Here is a 14,688-nt window from a genome sequence, read left to right as displayed (position 1 = left end):
TCTTTCCATTGATGGCCGACTAGGCCATCTTTCGATACATATGCAGCTAGAGACAAGAGCTCCGGGGTTCTGGTTAGTACATCATGTTGTTACAGCGTAGGTTTTTAACTCCTGAATATTTGTATAAGGCACTGGCTGTTGGATTTGAGTTTTTTTTCTGAAACATCAAAACAACAAGGAAAATCACTATTTTCACCTTTAAACCTACAGCAGTTAGCACTGCAGCTCTATTCATTATTTAGCCAATAGAAGCCACCAGGGAGGGCACCAGGAGTATCGGCCTTCTTCAGCTTTGCTTGGTTAACAGACTATTCATTTCTTCCAGAAACAAACTGTTCCCTGAGTCAGTCATCAGAAATATTATGTATCAAATACTACAGGGGCTGGCATTTATCCATAAACACGGTGAGTTTCTTGGCAGTCTCATTTTCCTGTCTATGTCCATAGGGTGTCATCAAGACCACACATAGTAATAATACTGTGTCTCCTGCTGAGTTATGTCTGACTTTGTCATCTAAACATTATGATTTTTTATAATTGTACATTATCTGTAACAGACCTTTTAGAAGTTTGGTCACCAGTCTCATACCCCTCCCCTAAACTCAACTAGAGAAACATTAACAAAACAAAAACAAAAAACCAAAGTCTGACTCATGAGGGTTTCTGCAGGTTAGGGAACGAATTCTTTTTCTAGAAATAAGTTGAAAGTAACCAGTTTTCTCAGATGCATGGCACAGAGAGCAGCAGCCATGGTGGTAATGATGCCGGGATGCAGGGGACCCCATCTTGGAGAAACCCTGAGTGTTGCTGGCACTTTCGTGCTGCTGGAAGTGGGCAGTGGTGTTTCAGGTTACAGCTGATTTTGTTGTTCTGCAGCATTCTGCTGTTCTGTTTGGGCAGAAGGTGCTGTGAATTTTTATTTTATTTTATTTTATTTTATTTTATTTTATTTTATTTTATTTTATTTTTGGCTGTGTGCGGGATGCTTTCTGGACCAGGCTTCCCCTCTGGACCTGTTTCCTTTCTGTTCTCTCAATGACAGTCTCCCCTTCAAACTTCTTTTGGAAAGGATTAGAAGCCTTTGATCAAGCATGACTGCTCACAGGGATTTAAATAATGTGTAGTGCCTATGTGTGCTTGTCTTACAGTTGTCCTTAGCGCTTGCACATCTATTCTCTGAGTAGAATGGAAGCTGGTATTTGTTTTCTATGAATCTCTTACTGGTTTATTTTATGTGATTTTGTATATCCACCAAGTGAAGATAATTATTAGCTCAGACATCTGAAACACTTGGTGTTATTGAATGTCTGGCTAGAATCACTGGCCATTTGGGTATTTAGTGGGAAAGGTTTGCAGGTTTGTGTCATGGTATTGCTGCACCTAGGTATGCAATGGTTAAAAATGCTGACACCCAGAGGGCTGGGTCTCAGACCTCCACAAAAGACCTTTGGTACAAACCAAAGTTCTCCTCCTTGGTGGGGTCTTCAGAAGCCAGTGCCTGAGCCCACTTCAGGGAAGAATTCCCTTTAAGCTGACTCACAGGGAAAGACTTCCTGGTTTCCTGAAGCCTGCCCCATTCCTGCTGGGCCGCCCACCAGCCTCTGTAACTGACCATCTATTTTATATAGACTCAGTAATAATGAGCACTTTCATTATTGGCTTTTTCAAAGACTTAGCCACCAGGGGAAAGTGAACTGTTAAATAAATGAGGAGATTAGTTCAAATGCATGGAGCTCTTTTGTCCAATGAACTTTTCAAATATGTGATTAATCTCAGGGAATCTCGTGTTAAGCCGCAGAATAATAGCAGTAAGGAGACCAACTACATTGACCGAAGCCAAGCTTCTATCTGTGTCTCTTCCTTCATGTCTGTCACACAGTGGTGATAACAATACATCCAAATTCCATATGGTTGCAGAAATTCCAGGGGACAGTCACAGTGTGTCAGTATCTATTCCTTGTACACACCCGCTGAAGTCAAAAATTAAAAATACAAGTCAAATTAGCAGTTATTTTTAATGATCTTACATGTCATGTGAACCTTCTCCTAAATTATTTTGCAAGCAAGTTCCCACACCCCTTTTCTTCTTCCCCAGAAAGTGTTTCCTCCCCTAGCTCTGTGCTGCTAATAGGAGGACTTAGTCATATTTCTATAAAGCAATGAGTTGCACGATGATGATAATAAACATGATTATTTAGTGTGGTTTCCTCTCTTGCTTGCACAGGCTTTTTTCACAGGGACATGAAACCTGAGAACTTGCTCTGCATGGGCCCAGAGCTGGTGAAGATTGCTGATTTTGGACTTGCAAGAGAATTAAGATCACAGCCACCATATACTGACTATGTGTCTACCAGATGGTAACATTTATGTCAAAGTTTTCCTATGTTGAACCAGTTAATTATCTTTCCAGAGGGGCCATATTGGGTATTTTTTAAAAAAGCAGACATTTTATATTCTTTGCAGAGAGGGAAGAATTGGCTAGTGAAGAATTCTACTAACGAAACAAAAGAAGGAAAAATAATTCACTCAACCTTCCAATAACACTGAAGACCTACTATGTGCTAAACATTAGGGTAGGCATTAGAAACACAAGGCAGAGAGAACAAAGCAGAGAGAAGTCTCTGCCCCATGAGAGCCAAGGCACAAATAAGCTAGATGGTATGAGTTACCAAAATCAATGTCACAGTCCCAATTGCCCTTAGGGCATCCCACCCAAGGGAGGGCTATTCAGCAGGATAAAGGGACAGTCTACCATGGCATACAGCACCATGGTACTTCTCAGAGGTCATGCTGAGAGTGAGAGGCCACACTGAAAAAGACCTTCTACTGAATGCAGTCATGTGTATAAAGTGCAAGGCTAGGGAAAGCTGTGAGTTTATGTCACAGTGGTGATGGAATGAGCCTTTGAGGTACCCATAGCATGCATTTCTTGATCTGGCTGTTGGACCTATGATTGTGTCCTATTTGTGGAAAGTTTAGCAAGTTGTGGGCTTAAGTGAATTTTCCTGTATGTATATTTGTAAAATCAAGTGTATACATACATCTTATGGTGATATATTATTATAAACAAAATAATATATGGAGAAGAGATAGGATGTTGGGATCAGTGAGGAGAGAAAGGGAGAAGGGAGATAGATAGATAGATAGAGAGATAGACAGACAAATATCCAGAAACAGGGTTTCTGTGTAGCCCTGGCTGACCTGGAACTCACTATGTAGAGCAGACAGACTGGCTGCAAACTCCGAGATCTGCCTGCCTCTGCCTCCCCAATGCTGGGATTGAGGGCCTGCACCACCTCAAGTTGTGATGCTTTGTAACAGTAGTCTTGAAATTAGGAGTACTGGTTTTTGAAGGAAATATCCCAACAATAGTCTTCAAAATCAAACAAAATATATTAGTTTAAAAAACAAAAAAAACATACTTTTCTGCTTCTCAAGAGAAGCCAATGAATATATACAAAATACTGGCATTTGTTGTCTAGCACAAGCGGCCATCATTGCTGGCATCGTGCAGACCAGAACACACCAGGGTCCCAGGCAGTGTATGCATTTGAAAAGTTAGTGAATGCAGATAACACTATATGTACACGAGGTCAGCCTGGTCTACACAGTGAGTTTCAGGGCAGCCAGAGCTACACCGAGGAACCCTATCTTGGAAATACACACACACACAAAGAGTGGAATTGTGTCATATTTAGGAAGATGGCTTGAGCTGGTGAGTGTTGGGGGCAGGGCTGTTGCAGGGGCTGCTTGCTTTTGCTCTTGTAAATTAAAAATAGTAGTATCCATGTGAGGAAGTGTAATGATAGCATGAACATTTTCCATGTGATTTGTTAAAAACCCCATGCACAAGGACAATCTCTCCATCTTTCCTTTCCTAACCTGCATGTGGATACATTCACACACCTGATGGCTTTGTCCATGGCTCTTTCTGACTATTTCAGAGGGCACTTACCTTCCCGACTATCCATATGAAGACCTACCTCAAGCCACACGGACATTTTCTCTACATTTCTAGCCAGCCCCACTAACCGCAGTCAGGAAGTAGGTGTCTCACCCAGCGTCCCTGGTACACAGAAGGTGCTTTGTCCTTGGGCCTTGCTTGGAAGCTGTGGGCCAACATTTGACTCCTGCTGTCCATTGCCCTGTAATGTCACACTCAGAACAGCGTTTTCTATACTGTTTTCTGCTTTCACAGGTACCGGGCTCCTGAAGTCTTACTAAGGTCTTCAGTGTACAGCTCTCCCATTGACGTGTGGGCCGTGGGAAGTATAATGGCCGAGTTATATACATTTAGACCGCTTTTCCCAGGGACAAGTGAAGTTGATGAGATCTTTAAAATCTGCCAAGTGTTAGGGACTCCCAAGAAAGTAAGTATCCTGATGCCCCAGTAGCCTGGCTTCTCTGAGTGTTCCCTCACTTGCTATTTTTGCTTTTTGCATTTTTTTATTTCTTCAGCAAAGGTGTGTGATATTTTCAGTTTCAAATACCTTTATACTTTACTCGTTTTCTTACAAACATTACATTTTTATTGGGGAGCAATAAAGATTGCAATGAGTCAGCACCCCAGCCAGATTCAAATGGGGGAAAGGTGTTTGCTTGTCCTTTAAGAAACATTTAAGGGGACAGTCCGCCTCGAGTTTAAGTTTGGGCTGATGTTTGTGATTCCAAGACGTTCCTGCTTGCTCTGTGAATGCCCTCTGTCCCTTTCATTAACCCCTGGGGCCTTAGACCTTATTTTTTTTTTCTTAGCTTTTTTTCCATTTATATCTCTGCTGTGATAGTTGCTCTCCTAAATTGTGAGAACCTCCTCATGGCCATTACTTTTGGGGTAGACCGTACCTTCTAAGATGCAGTTACTAAGCACAGCTGTGTAACTGAGCCTGCCTTACAGCTGGCAGGAGAAGGTGGATGCTGAAGCATGAAGCTGACTCTCCTCTTCTTCCCACAAATGTTTTAATGTTGGACTTGCTCTGATGTGTCATGGGAATCTTCACGGGAAGCAGCCTCTTTGGAAATCCTTTGTCCTTATTGTCACCACGGTGCCACTGAGACTGAAAGCCAGGAGTCTGCTATTTTGAAATTTACATAGGCCAGGCAGTGGTGGCACACACCTTTAATCCCAGCACTCAGGAGGCAGAGGCAGGCGGATTTCTGAGTTCAAGGCCAGCCTGGCCTACAGAGTGAGTTCTAGGACAGCCAGGGCTATACAGAGAAACCCTGTCTCGAACCCCCCCCCCCAAAAAAAGGAAATTTATAGCTATGCTATTTCGTTTTTATCCCCTCTCAGATTCATGTCCTTTCTCTAAGACATCTGTTACTTCACATTTATTTCTGACTCGACATTGAAGTTTTCCCACAAGAATCCATGTCATTCCTGAGTTATTACATCAATTATAAAACCCAGCTTTCTCTCTGTGTCTGTCCTTTAACAGAGTGACTGGCCGGAAGGATACCAGCTTGCGTCCTCCATGAACTTCCGCTTTCCCCAGTGCATTCCCATCAACCTAAAGACTCTCATTCCCAATGCCAGTAGCGAGGCCATCCAGCTCATGACAGAGATGCTGAACTGGGATCCAAAGAAGCGACCAACCGCAAGCCAGGTCAGGCAGCTCACCCCGGGGGCAGCGTGTTAAATGTGTGAGCGTTTTTACAAATTATTTATGTGCCTAAGTATGGATGTGTGCCACGCGTGTACAGGAACCCAGCAAACTAGTAGGTGGCATCAGATCCCCCTGAAATTGGAACCATAGGTGATTGTGAGCCACCATGTAGAGCCCAGAAACCAAGCCCAGGTCTTCTACAAGAGCAGCCAGTGCCCTTAACCACTGAGCCATCCCTCTGAGCTCTACATTTGTAAAGTTTTGCAATTCTACAAAGACCAGTGTTTTCCATGATCAGTAAGTGCTAAGCCCAAGACACCCACTATGTACAACAAACAAGAGCGAGGCATATTGCAAACAGAGTCACTGCATAATGGTGCCACGTGATCCCAACGAGCCAGAGAGGACACAACCACTAAGGGTAATGCCTCAAGACTGGCACGCGCTTGGTCTGGGTGGCATATAGTAGACTTCTTAGGTTGAGGGCTAAGATTCTTGTTCCCTGGGACAAGAATCAGGAAATTCAGACTTCAGTATGAGTTTATCCTCTGACTCCCACAAGAGGGTAGCATTGTGGCACTTTGTGGTCTTTAAAATGCTATCCCTCTGTTTGCCAGAGGCTTAACAAACAAACAACGATGATAAATTGTGTTATATTATTTACATTTAATATAAATTCCATGTAAAACTTAACCCCCCTCATTCAAAATAAAATAGCATATGTGTTTTCTAAAGACCAGCTACAAACCAGGCAGCCGTGGTGGACACCTTTAGTCCTAGCACTTGGGAGGCAGAGGCAGGCAGATCTTTGTGAGTTTGAGGCCAACCTGGTCTACAGAGTAAATTCCAGAACAGGCAAGGCTACCCAGAGAAACCCTGTTTTAAAAAATCAAAACCAAATAAAGTAAAAAAAAAACAAAAAAACAAAAAAACAAAAACAAAAAAACACAAACAACAACAGCCATAAAAAAGACCAGCTACAAGAAACAAAAGAGAAAGATGAATCCGGGCATATTTGAACAGAAACAGGTAAGCAGAGAGCAGGGACTGGGGAGCAGTTACCCCGAGAGGTAACACAGCAACAGTCCCGGCATAGGAAGAAATCACAAGAGACTGTGCATAGCTCCTTAAAAACTAAGTCATTAAGACCAACAGCACGTATAAAGACTTTATATCATGATGAGGAAACTGGAGCCATGAAGCAACATAAGGGGCCAGTGAGATGGCTCAGCAAGCTTAGGGTACTTGGGGATGCCCCCAAGGTCAAGCCCTAGAACCCACATGGAGTTGTTTATAATTTGGCTAGAGAAAAAAAAAATCTCCATTTGTTCACCTTGCCTGTAGTAATATTACAAGTTAGTTTATTTCAAAACAGGATGAGACAAAGCCCAGGGACGGTGCACGACTGGGTTTAGCCGAGTGCTTCTTTTACGTGTACTTCATTCTCAGACTTTCTCCTGGGAGGTTTGTCTTCTGCCCACAGGTCCTCAGCTTTGCACAACCTGGTATCCTACAGAGATCCTACATGCTTGGCACTTGTCAATGCAGGTTAGCATGACTGAGGCCACAGGTTCAATACCCAGAACTCCCCATCAAGAAGACCACTGTTAATAGTGATTGGTTTGCCCTATGTTAAGGATGCACACAATTTCAACTTGGAAACGTTCTGATTAGCTTCGCATTAACTTCAGGTGACCTTCTGTATGGTGTTTCCATACTTTTCCAGGCATTGAAACACCCATATTTCCAAGTCGGTCAGGTACTGGGCCCTTCTGCACACCATCTGGATACAAAACAGACTTTACACAAGCAGCTGCAGCCTCTGGAGCCAAAGCCATCTTCCTCTGAACGGGATCCTAAGCCTTTGCCAAACATACTTGATCAGCCTGCCGGGCAGCCCCAGCCAAAACAAGGCCACCAACCACTGCAGACCATTCAGCCACCACAGAATGCAGTGACTCACCCACCCCCAAAGCAGCAGGGTCACCAGAAACCACCACAAACGATGTTTCCAAGTATCGTCAAAACCATCCCAGTGGTGAGTAGCCAAGACGATGCTTTAGATGACACGGACTGGTGCACTCTGGGTAAGTAGTGGCCGAGACTCACCCATCCGGTTGCCGGTGCAGTTCTAACAATGGAGTCTGTGTGGCGCTTGTCCCAGGTCAAAGCCCCTGCTTTCTTTGGTTGATGTTTGTTTGGTAAGAGATGAGGTAATAGTTTAAGATGGTGAGCAGAAACTTCCAGAATAAAGGAGTAACATCCGTATGCCGCAGGTGTCATTGAAGAATTCCCAGGAGGAATTGGACACTCTAGAGTACCAATCCTAAATACTAAGGATTTCCCCAAAAATTTCCACACTGGTTTTCACTGATAATAAACACAAATAGACTGGAAATATTATTTTAATGTAATTTAAATTTTTTGAGATTATATTATCACATTATTTTCTCCTTCTGGAACTTCTCTCCCTTCAAAGCTCCCTTAGTCTTTTGTCTTTTTCTTTAATTATAGGTGTGTGTGTGTGTGTGCGTGCGCATGTTCCCCAATATATAAATTCAACCTGTGTGGTCTGTAGGATGTTACTCTATGTGTATGTTTTCAGGGCGGACTATTGATTGATATTGGATTTCTCCCACATAGTTCCTTTCAAACACTGCATCTAATTCCCGATCCATCCCCAAAGACTCTTCCCATCTTTGTATGCCTCCCCCACCCCAAACCAACTCCCACTAATACCAAGCCCAACCTTACATACTGCCATTGTCTCTTTCTTGTGTTCTTGCCTAACATTTCCCCCTTCTACTGGAGAGCAAGCTCTGAGAAGTCAAAAATATGTCTGTTTGGTTTATCACCATAACTCCAGAATCTAGAAGGTGTCTGCCATGGGGTGGATTTTTAATATTTGCTGGATAAATGAATGGCCTCCAGGGTCCAGAAGAGTCTTCATCCAGCTCTGAATATTAGAGACTGTGGCTCTCTATAGTATGTGACAGAAGGGAGAGTATGGTTTCTAAGGCGTGTAACAGAAAGGAGGTGTGATCTCTACAGGTATTTCAAAGCAGCCCTTGTACAATCTACTCTCTGGGTAAAACATCCCCAGCTCCATCATATGCTCTGCAAGTAACTTGTTCTGACAGGCCACTAATTTTCCTCCTCACTCTTCTGGCCACTCGAAATGATACTACCTGAACGAGAGACAGACAGCACACACCAGGGAGGGCAAAGCAGGATGAATGGCTTCCCAAACCAAACGGCCACTCTTCTCCCTTCAGAAGGCCATTGGAGGCTGGTGTACACTGAGGGGAAAAGAAAGGAAAGGAAATTCGTAGTTACTGAACACTGTTCATATTTATTAAGAACTGCCCACTGTGTTCAGCCTGGGTGTACTCACCAAGTTATAGGACCTAATATCCAGCCCCTCATCTTTATATAGCTAACATATTCCAGAACCGGGTTGAGTGTGCTAGCCATGAAATTCTCTGAGTCTGTTTTGATACTAAACAGATCACATATTCTATGCTTTTACCTGCCTAGTCCATCTCTAAGGTTCAAAGAGTTAAAGGTCTCCTGTTACCTGGCAAATTTTTTATTCTTGAACGCTGGTTTTCTCTCCTGGGTCTAACAATCCTGACATCTGTGGGTTTATTTAGTTTTATGTTTTTATTCCTATATCTTCATGATAAACAGAAAAAAGCAGGGTGCTCTTGGGCAGCAGCTAGAACCTTCTAGATTGGCATTGATATGCTGATCACTCATAAATTATTAACTATGCACTGATCCACTTCCACTGGCCTCTGATCATTGCATTGTTGGGGGCATCATGAAAACCATGACACTGGTTTGACTGGTGCTCTCATGGACTACCTACCACATCGCATGGAGTCATAGATATGAGAAATGATGGCTTATATGAGCTACCAATCCCCCAAATCTTTGCCCTTGTTCTATGACAAAGTATTGACATGGAGTACAGATGTTTGCTTTGTATTTCAAAGGCATTACTTGTTATCTGCCTGCTCCCCTCCTGGTCTTCCCAAACTCGCAGGATCATTCTGTAGGTACTGACCTGGCTCAGCAGGGATTGCATTCAGTTTCATGCTAAAGGGCAGTCCAGCTGAGGAAGGCCCACACTTAGCAAAACGTCATCTTCCGCTGACTCCATGCATCCAGAGCATTAGTTCTTATTCATCCCATGCTTAATTCTGTTTGTTTGCCAAAGTGTTTCTCTTGACAGAGTATATGATGGTGCAGAGGTTGGCAGGTGTCCTTTCCTGCCATTCCCATCCAGTGTCAGCAGCTCTGTGCATACCTAAGCCGTTCTTCCTCCATCCTCAAGTCCACAGCACAGCTGGCCATCCTTCCAAGCTCTGTTCCTTATTGTGAACTGCTTTTATGTTCACATGCCTATACCACCTTCTCATCAGCTTATAGGAAACCAGCTCACAGTCTATCCTATGCCTCAGCTTCTTCCTTGTTCCTTATTCCTGTTAATAGGGATGCTGTTCTATGACAATTAGACGTAAATCTTAAAATCCATAGTACATGTGGGGTTTTTTCCATGGGGAAGGGTCTTCATGTGGATTTTCCAGGGCAACCCACAGGAACCCCGTTCTCTCTTCCCATCCTGCAATCCCTGGAATGGAACTCGAGTTGTCAGGATTTTCAACCCAGCCAGCCATTTCAGAGGCCCTACCTTTAAAGTCATTGATGCCCTTTCCCTCTTTATGTCTGCTGGAATAACATTCAGTAATGACAGAAGCCTGACCCCTGTGACTTAAACAGTAGAATATTTCATCACAAACGGGAAGCCCTGGCGGTCACTTGGACCTTCTCACTGAATAAGCCCTCTTCAGCATGCAGCTGAAGATACCAGGGTGTCCCTGTCTTCTAGTGCCATCCCCTCCACAGTGGTTTTTATGCATTGGCTGTAAGGTGGCATGTGCACTTTAGAGAGGAAAGCTTGAAAGACACAGGGACATGCCAATCTCAGTGTCCTCCATAGGCTTTTTCCACTTGAGGAAAGGGGCAGCAAGGCTCACAGCCAAGTCTCAGTTTTCTAGATTCTACCTATGAGGGGCCAACCCAGAACCTTGGACCACAAGTACCCGGTGCTGGTTAGTTTTAACTCTCAGTATGACATAACAGAGTCACCTGGAATGGAGTCTCCATGGGCGACTGCCTAGAGCCAGTAGGCTTTCAGGTATTTCCGTAGAGAATTATCTTCAGCAATTTCATTGATGCAGGAAGAGACAGCCCAACACTGAATGGTACTAGTCTTTGGGTTTGGGTCCTGTACAATATTTTAAAAAGAGAATGGGAGCTGAGCAGCCTGTAGGCGTGCATATATTTATTCGCTTTCTATTTTTGACTGTGGAGGTAGCTAGCTGCTTCAAGTTCTCCCTGCCTTTTCCTCTGTTTAGGGGTGGAGCCGGGGGAGGAAGTACTGGGTAGCTGGGTCAGATCTAGGCTCTTGTGCATGCTACCTCTGTGCCCCATCACTAACCTATGTCCCCAGCCTCTTCACAGTACCTCATCTATGTTTACATATGTTTAGATACACAAATGGTAACCATCCCTCTACAGTTAACGGTATTCTGTATATTAGCGTGTGGACCACGTTTGCTGCCCATGAACAAAAGCCACACTAGTCAGCTAGAGCATTTAGGTTCTTGTAAGTGCGTTCTATGATGTCCATCCAATGACAGTTACCTATGGATGCATTGCTCAGAACATGTCCTGTCATTAAGTAACACCTGACTGTACAGGGAAAGACCCTTGAGAACTTACTGCCCAATGTAATTGCTCAAGGGAATCTTAGGTAATTTAAGTGGTGGCTGACTTTGTTTTTCACCACAGAATCCAGTCAGCACCCTGGGCCATAAGGGAGCCCGGAGACGGTGGGGTCAGACAGTCTTCAAGTCTGGAGACAGCTGTGACGACATTGAGGACGACTTAGGAGCCTCCCACTCCAAGAAGCCGAGCATGGATGCCTGCAAGGAGAAGAAGAAGAAGGAGTCTCCATTTCGGTGAGGTTGCACATTCACCAGGGAAATGTGTTTTACGGCCCATCCACTTTACCTCACCCATTAAATACAATGACAAGGATCAGTTATTTCTTCTATAAAACCCAGAAATCTTTATACATACCTCCAGAAAGTAGTGACGTGTGTAGAGCAAAGTACTTATTCAGTCTTTATATTGCTCTTTGTCTTATTGCTGCTGTTGTTGTTTTTGAGGCATTTCTAGCTATGCTGCCCAGGCAGGTCTCAAACTTGTAGGCTGGAGTAGTCCTCCCTCAGTGTCTCCTGAGTGGCTGGGACCACAGTATACACGCCAGCCACACCCAGCTCACTCTTGTGAGTTGTGGTCACCTCCAGTCCTGCCTGCAGTTTGCATCCCTGCATGTAGAATGCAGCCCATCATATACAAAGCTAGTGGTTTTCTCTGATGGCGTTAAAAGTTAATTACTAGGTCACCGTCTATTCAAACATTTGAAAGTCATTTTCGGAACCTGTCCTGGAAAGCTCAGCGTCCAGCGACGCCTTGTTCTCGGGAGTCCGGCCATCAGCAGCACCGCTGTGACTGCTCTGAAGAGGATGAGCTGAATCTTGTTGACCATCTTGGGAGCACAGTTTGATTTACTTTTCTCCCTGGAACAGAAGAGAAGTAAGAAGCACAGTCAGGTCACAAGTCTAGGGGACATTGTCATTGTGTAGTGCAGACGACTTCCCTTTACAGATTGTATACCCAATGATAGATAAAAACAAATAAAAAACCTATCAAGAACACACAGGGGTGGGCCATTCCCTCTGAAGACATGTAGAGCCTGCCCGGGGTGCACATGGGTGTGTCACTCTCAGTCTCTAGCTCTACCCAGTGTAGTCACAAACATTCTCTTCCCTACAGCACTTGACCTTAGGAAGAACCGCATTCAATCCCACACTACTCCGCCATGCTAGGTCTTGAGTGGTCCTTGGATATACTTCTGAGGTGCTAAACATGGAGGACTGAGAACCCTGGCATGGGAAACTCCAGAGGCTCTGTTGGCTGGCGCTCCCTCCGCATCCTTCCTCTATGGAGCAAACCTGGAGGACATACTGCTGACACCTAGAGTCCCAGCTAGCTTGGAGTCCGAGAAAGATACAAAAGTTTAAGGCCAGCCTGGATTATACAGTTGATATCTGGTCTCAAAAAAGAAACAAAACAACCAAAAACCCACCCCCACAAAATCAGAACAAAACAATAAACAACAATAAAACAAAACAAATAAACAAAAAACCCAGGCATGGTGACACTTGCCTGTAATTCCAAAACTTGGGAAATGGGACAAGGGGATCAGAGATCAGAACTTCAAGGCCACTTATGTACATAGTGAGTTCAAAAAGCCACATCGCAAAATAATAACAGCTATAATAACAACACACACACATACACACAGAGTATCCATGTAGCCCACAATGTAATTTCAGCTACTTCAGAGGATTAAGGACCACAAGTTCAGTACCAACCTGGGCAACTTAAGGGACATCTTTTCTCTGAATGAAAAAGGAGCTGGAGGTGTGGCTCCGTGTAGAGTGTTTCTCTTGTATGTCCAGGAGCCTGGCTCAGTCCTCAGGGAGAGAAGTAGGTGGACGGCAGGCCCTGAGTAGAACTTCCATGATTGGTAAAACTATAGCACAATAAGAGGAAGGGCAAGAAGCCAGAAATGGTGACCCATCCCCAGTAAACACTGCTGCCTGTATCAAGCGCTACCTCAGAGCGGGCAGCCAGAGTCCTGCCCAAAAGATCCTTCTTAGATAGAAATGACTTTAGCAACAGGTAGAGATGGCTATGGCTGCCGTCCAGTCCTCCAGCATTGTGAATCCATGACTGCAGCAATGCCAGAAGAGGCAAATTGGATTACAGGCCCATAAACTGCTATAGAGGTTCTGCCGCAACCTGTCTGATGTCAGAAATGACTCGCTGTGCTGGCAGGGATATGGTAGACGTTATCATTCAGCAATCCCAACAACTAAAGGACTCATGGTTTTCCATCAACTTGTTTGAAGCACTGAAGGAGATGGGCGGGGCGGGGGGGGGGAGGGGAGACAGATGATTTTCCTGCATTGATTGGTGCTTTTGTTGGCCTCCAAGGTTTCCAGATTCAGGACTCCCAGTCTCCAATCACTTTAAGGGGGAAAATAGGAATTTACATGCATCTGTTTCCTTAAAATCTGATCCAAACTTGTCAACTGCTTCAACGGCTAAGCAGTACTATTTGAAACAGTCAAGATACCTTCCAGGTAAGTAAAGAAGATTTACCACTGAATCCCAATAATCAGAAGGGGGGAGCAGGGGAACTGGGAATTCCGGGCCAGCCTGAGCCATTTGATACCCTGGTTCAAGACAACAAATGTGTGCTGCTAACCAGAGTATTGCTAGGGCAGAATAAAGGGCCTTGGTATCTATAAAATAGGGCAACAAGGAAGGAAAAAACAGAGTCCCAGGATTCTTTAGCAGCTGTGCCTGTTGCCATAAGGATGATAATTCTGCTTCCCCAAAGCCTGGCCAAAGATGTGGTTTATTACATGCTCAATTTAATTAAAGCAACTGGGCACCCTATTACAAGTATAATATATATATATATATATATATATATATATATATATATATATATATATATATATATATATATATATACTGATAGGTGAGCCTAGGTGAAGATGCGGAAGGAGAGGAATTAGTGGGTTTGCACGAAGGTGGAAGTGATCCCATGCAGATGTAGACACTGATGATTCGAGAGAGGAGGGGTGAGGAGGGGATGATGGTGAAGGAAGTGAGAGGAGCTGGAAGGAAGCATGGAGGTTTCTGCCTTAGAATGGAGCATGCTGGGAATCTTTAGGCACCAGCAGCTTCGTAAAGCTTGGCGCTGAACCTGTGAGCACCTCAGGCTGACAGCAAGAGTACGGAGGTGACAGCCGTGCCAGAACACAGACCCACGGTGAATACTGCTGAAAACAGTAGAAAGAACATTTGAATGACTGAAGTTTAGCAAACTGGTATTTCATTTGTCCCATGTGTGAAAGGGTCCCTGTCCTCTGAT

General features: G+C 44.2%; 1 protein-coding gene across 5 annotated transcripts in view; it reads left to right on the top strand.

Annotated features, from left to right (window-relative positions):
• Mak (male germ cell associated kinase) overlaps positions 1-14,688 on the top strand; it is a 46,694-nt gene that overhangs the window by 18,871 nt on the left and 13,135 nt on the right. For all 5 annotated transcript variants that reach the window (XM_021180902.2, XM_021180903.2, XM_021180907.2 and 2 more), the window contains 7 exons: positions 326-405; positions 2,225-2,357; positions 4,199-4,370; positions 5,436-5,603; positions 7,330-7,641; positions 11,463-11,632; positions 13,740-13,888. In XM_021180902.2, coding sequence (XP_021036561.1) covers positions 326-405; positions 2,225-2,357; positions 4,199-4,370; positions 5,436-5,603; positions 7,330-7,641; positions 11,463-11,632; positions 13,740-13,888 — 1,184 coding nt within the window. The remainder of the gene's footprint in view (positions 1-325; positions 406-2,224; positions 2,358-4,198; positions 4,371-5,435; positions 5,604-7,329; positions 7,642-11,462; positions 11,633-13,739; positions 13,889-14,688) is intronic.

This window comes from Mus caroli, chromosome 13 (genome assembly GCF_900094665.2).
Source record: "Mus caroli chromosome 13, CAROLI_EIJ_v1.1, whole genome shotgun sequence".
Taxonomy (NCBI): Eukaryota; Metazoa; Chordata; class Mammalia; order Rodentia; family Muridae; genus Mus; species Mus caroli.
Note: the sequence above shows the minus strand (reverse complement) of the source record. Positions and strands in the feature narration are given on the sequence as shown.